The sequence below is a fragment of the Rhinoraja longicauda genome, chromosome 28 (assembly GCF_053455715.1).
Source record: "Rhinoraja longicauda isolate Sanriku21f chromosome 28, sRhiLon1.1, whole genome shotgun sequence".
In the NCBI taxonomy this organism is placed as follows: Eukaryota; Metazoa; Chordata; class Chondrichthyes; order Rajiformes; family Arhynchobatidae; genus Rhinoraja; species Rhinoraja longicauda.
The window spans coordinates 25250408-25265621 of NC_135980.1; the positions used below are offsets into that span (position 1 = coordinate 25250408).

The 15214-nt window shown below is 42.9% G+C and overlaps 1 protein-coding gene across 3 annotated transcripts in view; it reads left to right on the plus strand.

Annotated features, from left to right (window-relative positions):
* Positions 1-2041: 2041 nt before the first annotated feature.
* Positions 2042-15214, plus strand: part of LOC144607389 (CREB-regulated transcription coactivator 1-like) — a 59441-nt gene continuing 46268 nt past the window's right edge. For all 3 annotated transcript variants that reach the window (XM_078424199.1, XM_078424201.1, XM_078424200.1), the window contains exons 1-2: positions 2042-2178; positions 14354-14470. In XM_078424199.1, the coding sequence (XP_078280325.1) occupies positions 2053-2178; positions 14354-14470 (243 nt within the window). In that variant the 5' untranslated portion in view covers positions 2042-2052. The remainder of the gene's footprint in view (positions 2179-14353; positions 14471-15214) is intronic.

The following is a 15214-nucleotide window of genomic DNA, read 5'->3' on the forward strand; positions in this document are numbered from 1 at the left end:
CGAGCCTGCACCGACCGCCATTCAATATGATCATGGCTGATCATCCAGCTCAGTAGCCTGTACCTGCCTTCTCTCCATACCCCCTGATCCCTTTAGCAAAAAGGGCCACATCGAACTCCCTCTTAAATATAGCCAATGGACTGGCCTCAACTACCTTCTATGGCAGAGAATTCCACAGACTCACCACTCTCTGTGTGAAGAAATGTTTTCTCATCTCGGTCCTAAAATACTTCCCCCTTATCCTTAAGCTGTGACCCCTGGTTCTGGACTCCCCCAACATCGGGAACAATCTTCCTGCATCTAGTCACAAGGAACTGCAGATTCTGATTTACAAAAAAAATCACAAAGTGTTGGAGTAACTCAGTGGGTCAGGCAGCATCTGTGGAGGACATAGATAGGTGATGTTTAGGGTCGGGACCCTTCTTCAGACAGATCATTGGCTTGAATGTTAATTTGGTTTATTTCTACACACATCGCATACACAATTATGTGGAGGTGCAGGATGGATAATGAGAAGTTTGCCCCATAATGGAAACATCCAGAACCAAAGGGGATATGTTTAATGGAGACACAACAATGCAGATGCAAAAACACGGAGGAAGTAAGCGGGTCAGGCAGCATCTGTGGTGGGAACAGGCGACAGTTTCAGTCGGGATCCCTCTTTAGACTGTGAGATGATTTGTTAGGATGGGGAATGATTTGTTGCTGGATGAAAGAATTTGATGATGCTATTTGGGAGAATGGGTTTAGGGGATGAGGTCTTTGATCCTTTTCAGACTGCTGGATAACTTGCTAGATTGGGGATTGCATTGTTGGTACATGGGGAAATTTGGTGTCATGATTTGGAAGAGAGGGTTCGAAGGATGAGGGCAATAAGTTGATGAAGGCATTGAGTTGTGAGGACATTGAGTTGCATTACATTGGTGAGGGCATTGGGTTGGCATTGCATTGTGTGGACATTGAGTTAGCGAGGGCATTGAGTTGCCATTACATTGGTGAGGGCATTGAGTTGACATTAAGCTGGTGAGTGCATTAAGTTGCACTGAGTTGGCATGGGTAATGAGTTGGCATTGAGCAGGCTAGGGCATAGAGTTGGCAAGCACGTTTTGCAGGCGAGGGCATTGAATTGGTGAGGGGTGAGGGCATTGAGCTGGCATTGAGCACATGAGGCCATTGAGCTGGCATTGAGCTGGCTAGGGCATTGAGTTGGCATTGAGTTAGTGAAGGCAATGAGTTGGCAATGGGATTGAGTTAGTGAAGGCAATGAGTTGGCGAGGGCATAGATTTGGCATTGAGCTGGTGGGGGCATTGAGTTGGTGAATACATAGATTTGGCATTGTTAATAAAGGCATTGAGTTGTTATTGAGTTAGTGAAGACATTGAGTTGGTTAGGGCATTGAGTGGCGAGGGCGTGGATTTGGCATTGAGTCGATGAAGGCATGGATTTGGCATTGAGTTGGCGTGGACATTGAGTTGGCATTGCGTTAATGTAGGCATTGAGTTGGCGAGGGCATGGATTTGGCATTGAGATGATGAAGGCATTGAGATGGTGAGGGCATGAAATTGCCATTGAGTTGGTGAAGGCATTGAGTTGGCGAGGGCATTGAGTTGTTATTGAGTTAATGAAGGGATTGAGTTGGCGTAGGCTGGCTAGGGCATTGAGTTAGAGAGGGCATTGAGTTGTCATTGAGATGGCATGGGGATTGAGTTAGCGAGAGCATGTTGGCGGCATTGAGGTAGTGAAGGCATTGAGTTGTTATTGAGTTAATGAAGGGATTGAGTTGGCGTAGACTGGCTAGGGCATTGAGTTAGAGAGGGCATTGAGTTGTCATTGAGATGGCAAGGGGATTGAGTTAGCGAGAGCATGTTGGCGGCATTGAGTTGGCGAAGGCATGTTGGCGGCATTGAGGTAGTGAAGGCATTGAGTTGGCGAGGGGCGAGGACGGACCCGGGTGGGAGCGGAGTCCCGACGCTGTCCTGCCCGTGCGTGCTGACGTAGAGGTCGCCGCGTACGTGCGTGCCCGCGTAGGATGAAGGAGGCGGTTGCGGAAAATGGCGGCGTCGAACAACCCGCGGAAATTCAGCGAGAAGATCGCGCTCCACACCCAGAAGCAGGCGGAGGAGACGGCGGCGTTCGAGGAAGTGATGAAGGACTTGAGCATCACCCGGGCGGCCCGGGTGAGTCGGTGCCCCGGGCTGAGAGGGAGAGGGGGAGGGGGATGGCGGCGCTGGCTGTACCCGCGGAGGTTGCAGGCAGCCCGGCCGGGGGTGGGATGCCGCAGCCCCCGCACTGAGGGGAAGGGACCGGCGCTGCCACGGCTTCGACAGCCCGTCCAGTGTCCCCGGGCACCAGCCCTTCAGTCACAAAACCCCGCAAGAGCCGAGCGTGCGGATATTTGGCTAAAAGGGCCGACAACGGCCTCCACACTCGGGCCTATTGCAGACTCGCATCCCCCCCCTGTGAACCCACCGACCCCGCACTGAACTCCCAGCATTGCACCCCTACCCCCGCTTCATACCCACCCCACACTAAACCCTGTCCACCCACACCACACTCCGCGCCAGGCTGCACACTGGCACCACATTGAACCCAGATCTCACCGCACCCCTACCCCATGACCCCGCAGCGAACCCCTGAAATCTCCATCCCTCCCTCCGAATCATCAACTGCATATAATATCCAGACATATTGCACCGCCTGCCATTCCAAACTGAACCCCGCCAATCCCACACTGACTCCCTGACTGCAGAGAACGCCCTCGCTCCCACAACATCTCATATTGCCTCGTCAATACCGCACAATGTAAACTGCATGACCCCACATTGTGAAGCACGGGAATGTTTTTTTAACCAGAATAAAGATGCCAAGTAATTACAAGGAGTGCACCTGCATAACCCACAAATCTGACACTGTCAAAATCAATATTTATTCAGGAATATCTGGAATCTCAAGTAATTATCCTCACTCCCCGCAAACGGAATAAGTCTCTCATCCTGTGCTAACAGATGTGATTTTTTTGGGAGTGAAAATCCTTGGATTTTATATTCAGAGGCTAATTGTGCATTTGGTTGTGAGTGCTTTTATTTGGGTTTCTTGTTGCAGAAGTTTTGGATTGCTTTCAATGTGTTGGGAGAAACAGCCAGCTTTAGTTTCAGATGAAGGGATGTGTCAAGAAATGTAAACAGATTTCCAGAAATTGAAAGTCGATGTAGTTTATTGTCATTAAAAGTGCTCCTACTGTTTTCTTGCCTCTAACAAACCAGCAGGTTTTGTTTGTTTTGAGTATTGTCGGACTTTTCCCGTTGTATTTTAGAAAATCTTCCATTTATCAACACTGCATCACTTCCATGTGAATGGCTTTTTGTATTTCAGCAACAAGCTAAACAATGTCAACAACAAAATTGATGCTTTTGAGTAATGTGAACACTAGGTGCAGCTGCTTCACTTGCATAGACTTAATTGAAAACAGCAATAGGATGTGGAAACCCTGAGAGGCAGTGGGTTTGATCGATATCTGATCAAGGGACTGGCTGTTTTTAGAGGTAGGATCAGTAAACAGAGGATACACATTAAAGATAATTGCCAAACAACTCAGAGGATCAGAAGTAGGCCACTCAGCCCCTTAAGCCTTTCAAGTGGATCTGTAATTCTGTATATTCAATTGCATTTACTTGCTTTACTCCATAATTGTCAACACCTTACTCATCAATCATAGTTTTCACATTTATTGTTGATCCCCAGCCTTTTGAGGGAGAGAACGATGAATGCTCTTCTGACACCACCTTTGGAACAAATAAGAAAATTATGAAATACGGTATGAGGGAAGAGAGAAACAGTGTTACTGTTTCAGGTAGATGACTTTTTGACAGCTTTTAGATCACTTCTGGATAGCGTAGTTTTGTACTTGCTGTCTGTGAGTGTCTGGATAAACGCTGTTAGACAGACAGCCGGGATGTTAATTGTGACAACTTGGAAGATGGCAAATGTGGTAGTTGCACAATCTTCTGTAATTGAGGGACCAGATAGTTTCCTTTGGGAACATTGTATTTTGTGCATCTGGGAAGGACATTTTAAATTGGCTTGAAGGGGTAATGGAGAAGAAGGAAGAATCAGTCAATATTACAACTACTAACACAGAGTAGGCAAGATTTTGAGGCCTAATCCAAAAGTACAGTTATCAGACTGTTTGTATTTAGGTGATACGTAAGGCAACATAAACAAAATAATCCATTCTCATCCTCACGAATTTACTTATGAGCATGATCCAAGATGGCACCCAACTCAGGCGTCTCTTTGTGTGCTAGTCACCGAAGTGGATCTGCAATACATTACAATTGCTCCACTCTATTAAATCTCTACTCCCTTTATCATGTCTCTGTGTGGATGGCTCGATTGTATTCATGTAGTCTTTCCACTGACTGGTTAGCACGCAACAAAAACCTTTCACTGTACTTCAGTACATGTGACAATAAACTAAACTAAACATCATTGATGTATCTATCAATGATCGCATTGCTAGGCATGACCAGTTTGCAGACCTTAATAAGAAATCCTACCTTGACACACAAGAAGCTTTCCACTGTATTGTGTGGCATTACAATTGTACTAGAAAAGAAAGCGCCAGCAGCTCAAAGCTGGACTTTCATGAGGCATTGAGGACCATCAGCTGCAGCACAATGAGCCACAACATACTCCACGGAATATTCCATGACTGTAATCTTAGAGTGTAACATCCTTCACTTTGCCATTGCCATTGTGGTTGAGTGTAGGGGGCAATCAGGGTTCAATGGAGAAAGTAGAAGAGCCGGTCAGAGTTCCAGCGTTACTTTAAAATGAGGTGCTAACATGTACATCAGAACAGAAGAAACAGGGGCAGAAGGTGACCATCTAGGCCTTCATCTGCTCACTCATTGATCAAGGTCAAACCTGAGGTATCACAAAAGCCTGATGTAGCTCAGTTCATTTTCCTGCACTATATGCATATCCCAGGATTACCTTAATGTGCAGAATTTAATTATTTCTCTTTGAACAAACTCAACTGCGCCTCCATTGCTCCGTGAGGTAGAAGATTCTAAAAGATTCACTTCCCTATTGTGGAAAAATATTCTCACCTCAATCCTAAATCGCCTACCCCACATTTCGAAATTTAAAACCCTGGCTCCTGGCTTCTCAAACAGGAGAAACAACCTTTACATCCATCCTTTCATGTCCTATACAAATTTTATGATTTTCATTGTAATCCCTCTAATTTGTCTAAGCCCCAGAGAGGCCTGGCATGCTCAATTGCTCCTCATGTGGCAAACCTGCAGTTTGTGGAATCAGTCAAGTGGAAGCCACATAATACTGAAATGTTACATATATCAAATTCAGCGTGTTGGCCTTCATTAGACAGATTATTGAGTATAGAAGCTGGGAAGTCATGCTGCAGTTATGCAGTCTGCAGAAAGGCCTCGATCCAAAATGTCACCCATTCTTTCTCTCCAGAGATGCTGCCTGTCCTGCTGAGTTACTCCAGCTTTTTGTGTCTATCTACAGTTATATAACACATTGGTGAGGCCGCATATAGAGTATTGTATTCAGTTTTGGGCACCATGTTATAGGAAAGATGTTGTCAAGCTGAAAAGAGTGCAGAGAAGATTTACAAGGATGTTGCCAGGACTCGGGGGGCTGAGCTATAGGGAGCAGACGAGGACTCTATTCCTTGGAGTGCAGGAGGATGATAGGTGATCTTATAGAGATGTACAAAGACATGAGAGGAATAGATCGGGTAAACGCAGAGTCTCATGCCCATAGTGGGAGAGTCAAAAACCAGAGGTCATAAGTTTAAGGTGAAGAGGGAAAGATTTAATTGGAATCTGAGGGGGTAACCTTTTCACACAAAGGGTGTTGGATGTATGGAATGAGCTGCTCGAGTAGCTGAGGCTGGTACTATTGCAATGTTGACTCTTTAGGTTCCGTCCTCTTTCCCATTTTCACTGAGTGAGTTAAGCTCAGCATTTGTAGAAATCTTCAGTCAGAATTGCCGATTGATTGATCTGACTTGGCCTCCTGAAGCCTTCATCAATACAGAAGCCAATTTTTATCCAGTTTGATTTATGCAAGGTCTTATGCACTCTTGTACTTCAGAGACACACAAGACTGCGGGTGGTGGAATCTTGAGTAAAAAAACTAATTACTGGAGGAACTGCAGATCAGGCAGCATCTGTGGAAGAAAATGGATAAAGTTACAATTTGGCTTGGGTTACATTTGCTGCAAAAGAAGATCATTTTAGTTGAAGGAAAATCAGTACAACCCCAGGATATCACTGCAGTTCCTCAAGGCAATATCCTTGGCCCAACAATCTTTTATGAACATACTGGGATTATTCCACGAACAAGCGATTAGAATAACGGGATAGATTGAAGAACTCTGAAGAAGGATCCAAACTTGAAACGTCTGTCCATTTCCTTCCACAGATGATGCTTGACCTGCACTGAGTTCCTCCAGCAGTTTCTTACTCTTGTATTCCAGAACTACTGACATCTCTTGTTTGAGTACTACAAAGAGGGTGTATCTCTTCCTCAAAAAGCAACATAATAACTGGCCTATCAACAAAATGATGGAGATATTAAAGATAGACACAAAATGCTGGAGTAACTCAGCGGGTCAGGCAGCATCTCAGGAGAGAAAGAATGGGTGACATCAGGCTGAAGAAGGGTCTCGACCCGAAACGTCACCCATTCCTTCTCTCCTGAGATGCTGTCTGACCTGCTGAGTTACTCCAGCATTTTGTGTCTACCTTCGATTTGAACTAGCATCTGAAGTTATTTTCCTACACAGAGATATTAAAGATATTGTTCAAGTGGAAATTGTGCTTGATTTAGTTTCTGCCAGGACTACTTAACTCAAACTTTATATCTTTAATCCAAACATGAACAAGCTGAATTGCAGAGACGCGGTGAGAGTTGATGCCGATGAAATCAAAATGAGATATTAGTATGCAAGATGCAGTATCAAGAAGCCTGGTAAAATTAAGTAAATGTGGAAAAGGAAGAATCTACTGGCTCAAGTTTACATTCAGTTTTAGTTGGAGGCAAATCAGTACAACCCCAGGATATAACTGCAGGCGTTCCTCAAAGAAATATCCTTGGCTCAGTCATCTTTATGCACGCACTGGAATTGTTCCAGGAATGTGGGGGGTGGGGGTTGCAGTTGCATGGATGAACTGAAAATGTTGGAGTTGTTTCTCTTGGAGCAGCGAAGGGTAAGAGTAAATCCACCAAAAGTATTTAAAATCATAAAGGGTCCAGATGGAGAGAAAATTTCCCCATTGGCAGGAAAGTCAAGGACCCGAGGTCATAGATGCAAGCGATGGCCAAAGAGCCAAAAGTGATATGAAGACCAATTGTTTTTTTTGCAGCATAGTGGTTAGGATCTGGAATGTAGTGGTTGGGTAGGTAGATATATTGATGGTGTTCAAAAGGAACTGGATATATCCTTTAAAGAAAACGATTTGCAGGTCTTTGTAGAGAAATGCAGGAGTGGGACAAGCAGGAAAGGTCTTGAATAAATGTATAGGAAGGAACTGCAAATGCTGGTTTACACCGAAGATAGACACAAAATGCTGGAGTAACTCAGCGGGTCAGACCGCATCTCTGGAGAAAAGAAATAGGTGATGTTTCGGGTCGAGATCTTCCTTCATACTAAGAGTCAGGGGAGAGGGAAACGAGAGTTATGAAAAGGTTCAGAACAAATCAGCCGGCATCGATGACCAAGGAATGGTAGAGCCCACAATTGTCTCTTGATTGTCCGTTGTTGGCTGTGGAAGGGGTGATGACGAAGGGATGTATGGATGCAAACAGTGAAATTAGCAGGCCAACGAGGGTGGGGGAGGAATAGAGAGAGGGGGAATGCAAGGGTTACTTGAAATTAGAGAAATCAATATTCATACCACTAATTTGTAAGCTGCCCAAGTGAAATATGAGGTGCTGTTCCTCCAAGTTTTGTGTTAAAATGTTTGGCAACCGGAAGATTACGTAGGCCAAAGTGGACTGAGCGTGTGTGTTCAGCCAAGTGATCGTCTCGTCTGCGCTTGGTCTCGCTGATCTATAGCTTATAACCCAGCAGTATGAATATTGATTGTGGGCTCCACATTTCTTTGGTCATCGGTGCCGGCTCTGATGTATTCTGAACCGTTTCATCCCACTAGTTTCTCTCTCCCCTGATCTCTCAGTCTGAAGAAAGGGCTCAACCTGAAACGTCACCTATTCCTTTTCTCCAGAGATGCTGTCTGACCTGCCTTTTGTGTCTATTCTCAGGTCTTGAATAAAGCTAGCATCAATTTGATGAGCCAATGGCCTCTCTGATTCTGTGGCCTTTGATCTTCCCTCATTCATGTCAGAAATTAGATGTTCATCAACTATATCATATCAATTTAATTTGTATAAAGACGCTGTTTATATCTATGCCCAACTACATCTCTATTATTTGGGTTTGTGATCATATAGCAAGTTAAATGCATTCCACATAACTGCTAGACACGTCCTCTGGCAATATCCCCATGACATTTAATGCCATTAATTTTCCGCTGCATATGGATGGCATAAGTGGACATGTTGGAAAGGTAGTACATGGTGAGACAGGACTGCAAATGGTCAGGACTGGGAAGTGAATCTACTAAATTATACAATCAATAAAATATAAAGAAAGTGGTAGAGAAGCCACAAGGATTAAACTGTGTCTATGATGAAAGAGAATATAAAAATGTACAGTGCCCTCCATAGTGTTTGGAGCAAAGACCCATCATTTATTTATTTTCCTCTGTACTCCACAATTTGAGATTTGCAATAGAAAAAAATCACATGTGGTTAAAGTGCACATTGCCAGACTTTAAAAAAGGCCATTTTTATACATTTTGGTTTCACCATGAGGAAATTACAGCAGTGTTTATACATAGTCCCCCCTTTTCAGGGCACCATAATGTTTGGGACACAGCAATGTAATGTAAATGAAAGCAGTCATGTTTAGTATTTTGTTGCATGTCCTTTGCATACAATGACTGCTTGGTCTGTGATTCATGGACATCACCAGTTGCTGAGTGTCTTCTCTGGTGATGCTCTGCCAGGCCTGTATTACAGCCATCTTTAGCTTATGCTTGTTTTGGGGGCTCATTTCCTTCGGTTTTCTCTTCAGCATATAAAAGGCATGCTCAACTGGGTTCAGATCGGGTGATTGACTTGGCCACTCAAGAATTTACCCTTTTTTAGCTTTGAAAAACCTTTGTTGCTTTAGCAGTATGTTTGGGATCATTGTCTTGCTGTAGAATGAACTGCCGGCCAATGAGTTTTGAGGCATTTGTATGAACTTGAGCAGATAGGATGTGTCTATACACCTCAGAATTCATTATGCTACTACCATCAGTAGTTGTATCATCAATGAAGATAAGTGAGTCAGTACCTTTACCAACCATACATGCCCAGGCCATAACACCTGTGAGGTGGTATGCTTGGATCTTGGGCAGTTCCTTCTCTCCTCCATACTTTGCTCTTGCCATCACTCTGATATAAGTTAATCTTCATCTCATCTGTCCACAAGACCTTTTTTCCAGAACCGTGATTGTTCTTTTAAGTACTTCTTGGCAAACTGTAACCTGGCCATCCTATTTTTGACAAATCCATACCTGACTCCTGAAGAGTGTTTCTGATCTGACAGACAGGTGTTTGAGGGTTTTTCTTTATTATGGAGAGAATTCTTCTGTCATCAGTTGTGGAGGTCTTACTTGGCCTGCCAGTCCCTTTGCGAATAGTAAGCTCACCAGTCCTCTCTTTCTTCTTAATGATGTTCCAAACAGTTGATTTTGGTAAGCCTAAGGTTTGGCTGATGTCTCTAACAGTTTTATTCTTGTTTCTTAGTCTCATAATGGCTTCTTTGACTTTCATTGGCACAACTTTGGTCCTCATGTTGATAAACAGCAATAAAAGTTTCCAAAGGCGATGGAAAGACTGGAGGAAAAATGAGGTGCTGAGAGCTCTCTTATACCTGCATTAAGGAGGCAATTAAACACACCTGAGCAATTACAAACGCCTGTGAAGCCATGTGTCCCAAACATTATGGTGCCCTGAAATAGGAGGACTATGTATAAACACAGCTGTAATTTCTACATGGTGAAACCAAAATGTATGAAAATGCCCTTTAATAAAATCTGACAATGTGCACTTTAACCACATGTGATTTTTTTTCTATTACAAATCTCAAATTGTGTACAGAGGCAAATAAATAAATGATGGGTCTTTGTCCCAAACGTTATGGCACTGTAGCCGCTAGTTAAGATAGAGACATGTACAGCAACAAAAGAATTAGCATAACAGAAAAACTACAGAAGAATGTAGTAGAGCATAAATATTATGTTTGAAATGAATTGGAATAAGCAAACTAATTCAAGTCTGAAAGAAAGTGAATATCTGGAAGGAAACTATGTTAACAGTCATGTGGCACATGGACATCTGTGTAATTGTGATCATAACATAATCTAGTTTAATGTACTGTTCAGAACAGAAAAATGTAAATGGATTCTAGGAAGGCTGATTTCCATGTGAAGCGACAAAGATTGACCACAGTAGACAGGGCATATATTTTCAAGAGTCAAGAATGGTTCATTGTACCGAAACAGGACAATGGTATTCTTAATCGCAGCAGCACCACAGGTTTATAAACATAGTACTCTGTAAATAACATAATAAACAAACAAAATAGAAGTTCAATTAATTAAAAAAAAACCAATATAGTGCAAAACAAAGTGAAAGCCTGAAGTCACTAATGCAACCAAGACAGTTTGAAGTTTAGTTCGTGTTTGTAGTGTAAAATAGCCTGATAGATTTTGGGAAGAAGCTGTTCCTGAACCTGCAGGTCATGGTTTTCAGACTCCTATACCATCTTCCTGATGGTTGGGATGAAATGCGAGCATGGCCAGGATGGTGTAGGTCCTTGATGATGCTGGCTGTCTTTTTGTGACAGTGCCTCCTCTTCTTCTTGCTTATGGCGTGCACAGCCTAAAGTTGTAGGTCAGGGGGCAGACATCCAGGCCAGGGCAGCATCAGTTGCTGGGTGGATGGCCTTGATGCCACCAGGGAAAAGCCTCAGTGAGCAGTCATTCACCATGTGTGGGATGGTCTGGTCTGGATATCCGCAGTCACAAGCAGGGCTGTCTGTCATCCCCCACTTGTGCAGGTGATGGGCTGTTCTTGCATGGAGGGTGCGGATGCTGTTCAGGGTTAGCCATTGCTTGCGATGGAGGTCAAATCCTGGTGGTTTCACTGTGGGGTCTATGATGACCTCTCCGTTGTTGGTGTTGGCATCTTTCCAGGCTCTGTGCCACTCAGTCTTGGGGTCAAAGACCAGAAGGGTTTGCGGGACTTCAGGCGCATGTTGGGCAGATTGTTCAAGTCAGCATGGATGGGAAGGTCAGGGTTAGCCTCGATGGTGCACCAATCTTTCAACATCCTCTCCCTTCTGCGTATGCTGGGAGGGGCGATGTGAGAGAGGACAGGGAGCCACTGCAAAGGTGTTGACTTAAGCGTCCCTGTGATGACCCGCATTGCAGAGTTAAGGACAGTGTCAACTCGTTTGGTGTGGCAGCTATTAGCCCAAGCTGTTGAGCAAAACTTGAGTAGACGAGGGCTAAGCTTGCCCTCTGTAGTGCCTCCTATAAATCCCTTTGATGGGGGAGGTCAGTATCCGTGATGGACCATGCAGTGTCTACCGCTTTTTGTAACCTTCATTCGTAGGTGTTCGAGTTGCTGAATCAGGCCGTGCTGCAACCAGTCATTATCTTCTCCACCATACACCTGTAGAAGTTCAAGAGAGCATTCGTTGACACACTGAATATCCTCAATCTTCTAAGAAAATAGAGGCGTTGATGGGCTTTCTTTATGGTTGCATCAATGTGCTGGATCTAAGACAGATCTTCAGAGATACACACACACAGGGACTTGAAGTTACTGACTCTCCACCACATTCCTGTCGATGAAGACAGGTTTGTGGATCCTCGGCCTTCTTCTAAAGTCAACAATCCTTTCCTTGGTTTACTGACATTGAGGTGAAAGGCTTTCCAATTAGGGTTTAATATCATACATATTGAGTTAATAAACCTAAAGGCCAAAGATTGTATTTTTTTTTTTTAAAAGCCATGCATGACAAAAATAAAAAGATATGCAAGAATCTAGCACAGATCTTGAAGATTGGAAGAGTTACAAAGTATAGCCAATGATGTAGCTAAATATAGTACAAAGGATATCAAAACTAAAACATTATGCCACGGTTTAATGAAATTGTAACTTAAAAATAAGGTAATAGTGACCATACTGAATGATTACTTTGCATGCGTGCTTGCCTTAGTGATGCTACACCTTCCAAAATCATAAATTAGAAGGTAATTTACCAGTATTAACATGTAGAGGAAAGAAATAACAGCATCAAAGAGTGACATGTCCCCAGGAACAGACGGTTCCTGTCCCAGAGTTTTAATGAGGTAGATTAGAACATTGTAGATTCTCTAACTATAATCTTCTAACGGTCTTTTAATTGGAAAACTGCACATATCTGTCATTCCCCAAAATGAGAGATGGAAACCCAGGAGATTATACTCTGGTTAGCCCAGCATCTATAAAGAAACTAATTGAATCTAATCAAGTGTAGGTGACGACATTGTTTTTTAGCTTATCAGGGAATAAGCAACATGATTTATAGAACTAGTCATGTCTAATGATCCTGATTGAGCATTTTGAAGAGTGATTTAAATAATGAGTGGGTGGAGTCAGGCAGGTAGGTAAATGGTGTTATGCATATGTGTACTTCCAGAGGTATTTGATACTGTACTCCATTTTAGCTTGTTAGCTGAGGTGGAATGCTGAGAATTATTGATTTGGCTAGATTTGGGTGAGTGGGAGGAAAAAGAAAAGAGAAATAACGGATGTACTCAAATTGGCGAAATATAAATTGTGAGAGCCCTGAAGGATCTATGCTGAGGCCATAAGTAATACCCATATTTTTTGCTCAAGAATATATTAAAGGAACTAGACAGTTATATAGAGCTAGGTAATAGATCAACTGTGATCTCAATGGATGGTGGAACAGTTTTATGGGGTCTGTTAACACAGCTGTTGATTCTGCATGTTTTTTTAATATCCTTTTTGACATGTTTTGTCAGCTTCAAAGATCCTCAGAATTCTCTGTTCCTGCCATCACCTTTAAATTTTTACCATCTATTTCATGTTGCCTCTCTTCATTTCACTTCACAACTTGTATCACTTCATTATTGTTAATTGATCTACCGTAGGCCAACTAGTTTTACAGTTTGTACCTTTCTGATGTCTGTCACTATTCTCATTGTTTACTATACTTTTGCATTTTATGCAATTTGAAAACATTGAATTTATGCTTCTTAATCTTCTATATTCCAGAGAATGTAAACCTTGTTTGTTCAATCATTGAGCATATTCCAGTGAATCTGTGATAATCAGCAGTTTATCTTCACAGACTAATACATAGCCTCTGAAGGAAGGAACTGCAAATGCTGGTTTAAACCAAAGATGGACACAAAAATCTGGAGTAACACAGAGGGTCAGGCAGCGTCTATGGAGAAAAGGAATAGGTGACGTTTTGGGTCGAGACCTTTTTTCAGACCCTAAGGATCTCAACTCGAAACACCACCTATTCCTTTTCTCCAGAGATGCTGCCTGACTGACTGAGTTACTCCAGCATTTTATGTCTATATAACTTCTGTATATATGTTCCCATCTATATGGACCCTCAGTACTCCAGATGCAGACCAACCAGGGCTTTGTGTAATTGTAGCATAACCTCTCAAGGTATTAAAATGAATATTTAATAGCTTTTTAATTTATTTTGTACCTAACTACTACATTTTTGTGATCTGTACACACTGGTCCCTCGACCTATTTGAAATTTATTGTCACGGATTTTCATACTTGAATACTTGCTGCATGCTGTACAGTTACTAGTGGATGTGCTCACACCCACTTCCATTGAACTTTGCTTGCCAACTCATTTAATCTCTCAGTAGCTCTGTGTAATTTTATACTCCTCTCTACATGAATGCTGTCAGTATTGAAGGGGATAAAAGCCGAGTTTATGCAAACTGCTTTTGTGGTTTAACCTTTAGAGTCAAGGTATCTTTCCAGGTAGTTGTTTTGCCATAAGCTGTGAGATAGAGTTCAGCTCAGCAGGAAGTCTTTGATGCCAGGTGTCATTTATAAGTGATGATGATCATTCCGTCCTGTCTTTTCTGGAGAGGTTCGGGAAGATTGGGAAGCCAGTGTCTCAAGCTTATTTATAATGGCCCTGTTTGTTCTCAGTTACAGTTGCAGAAATCTCAATACCTACAGCTGGGTCAGGGCCGGGCTCAGTACTACGGAGGCTCCTTGCCCAATGTCAACCAGATAGGGAGTACCACTCTGGACCTGCCTTTTCAGGTGAGTTTCTTTTTGGGTTCTAAAATGCTAGCCACATCCCAGAAATAAAAGAGGGAAATTACTTGGCATGCATAGCAGATCCCTCAACATTGGAAAGAAAATGCATAAAGGACGGGTTAATGTTTTGCGGAGGACAATGTCCTAATCAAAAGATTATGCTATAATTTATATGTTGGTCCGAATTTGCAATGTACATATGGATAGTGAGGGCGATGACCAATTCACTCACTGTATTATAGGGCCTAAAGTCCACAGTTAAAAGCGTAGCTCTGCATAGCGACAGTGGTCGTGCCGTATCAAAATGAAGGTTGAGTTTGGGTTAGAAACATAGGAAAATAGGTGCAGGAGTAGGCCATTCGGCCCTTCGAACCAGCATGATGATCATGGCAGAGAATTCCACAGATTCACAACTCTCTCGGTGAAGAAGTTGTTCCTCATCCCAGTTTTAAATGGCCTACCCCTTATTCTTAAACTGTGACCCCTGGTTGTGGACTCCCCAACATCAGGAACATTTTTCCTGCATCTAGCCTGTGCCTCCAGCTGCACCACTGTGCCGTCATATTCCTATTGAACTCGATAATCTCTGCACATGAAATTCCATTTGCTTGATTTCTGCCCTACCTGCCTTAGTCCCTTTGCAAATTCTTTGTATCTCCCTCATAACTTGCTTTCTTATCTTTGTATCAGATTTGACTTCAATGTACTTGGTCCCTTCATCTATATTACTAATTTAGATTGTAATTG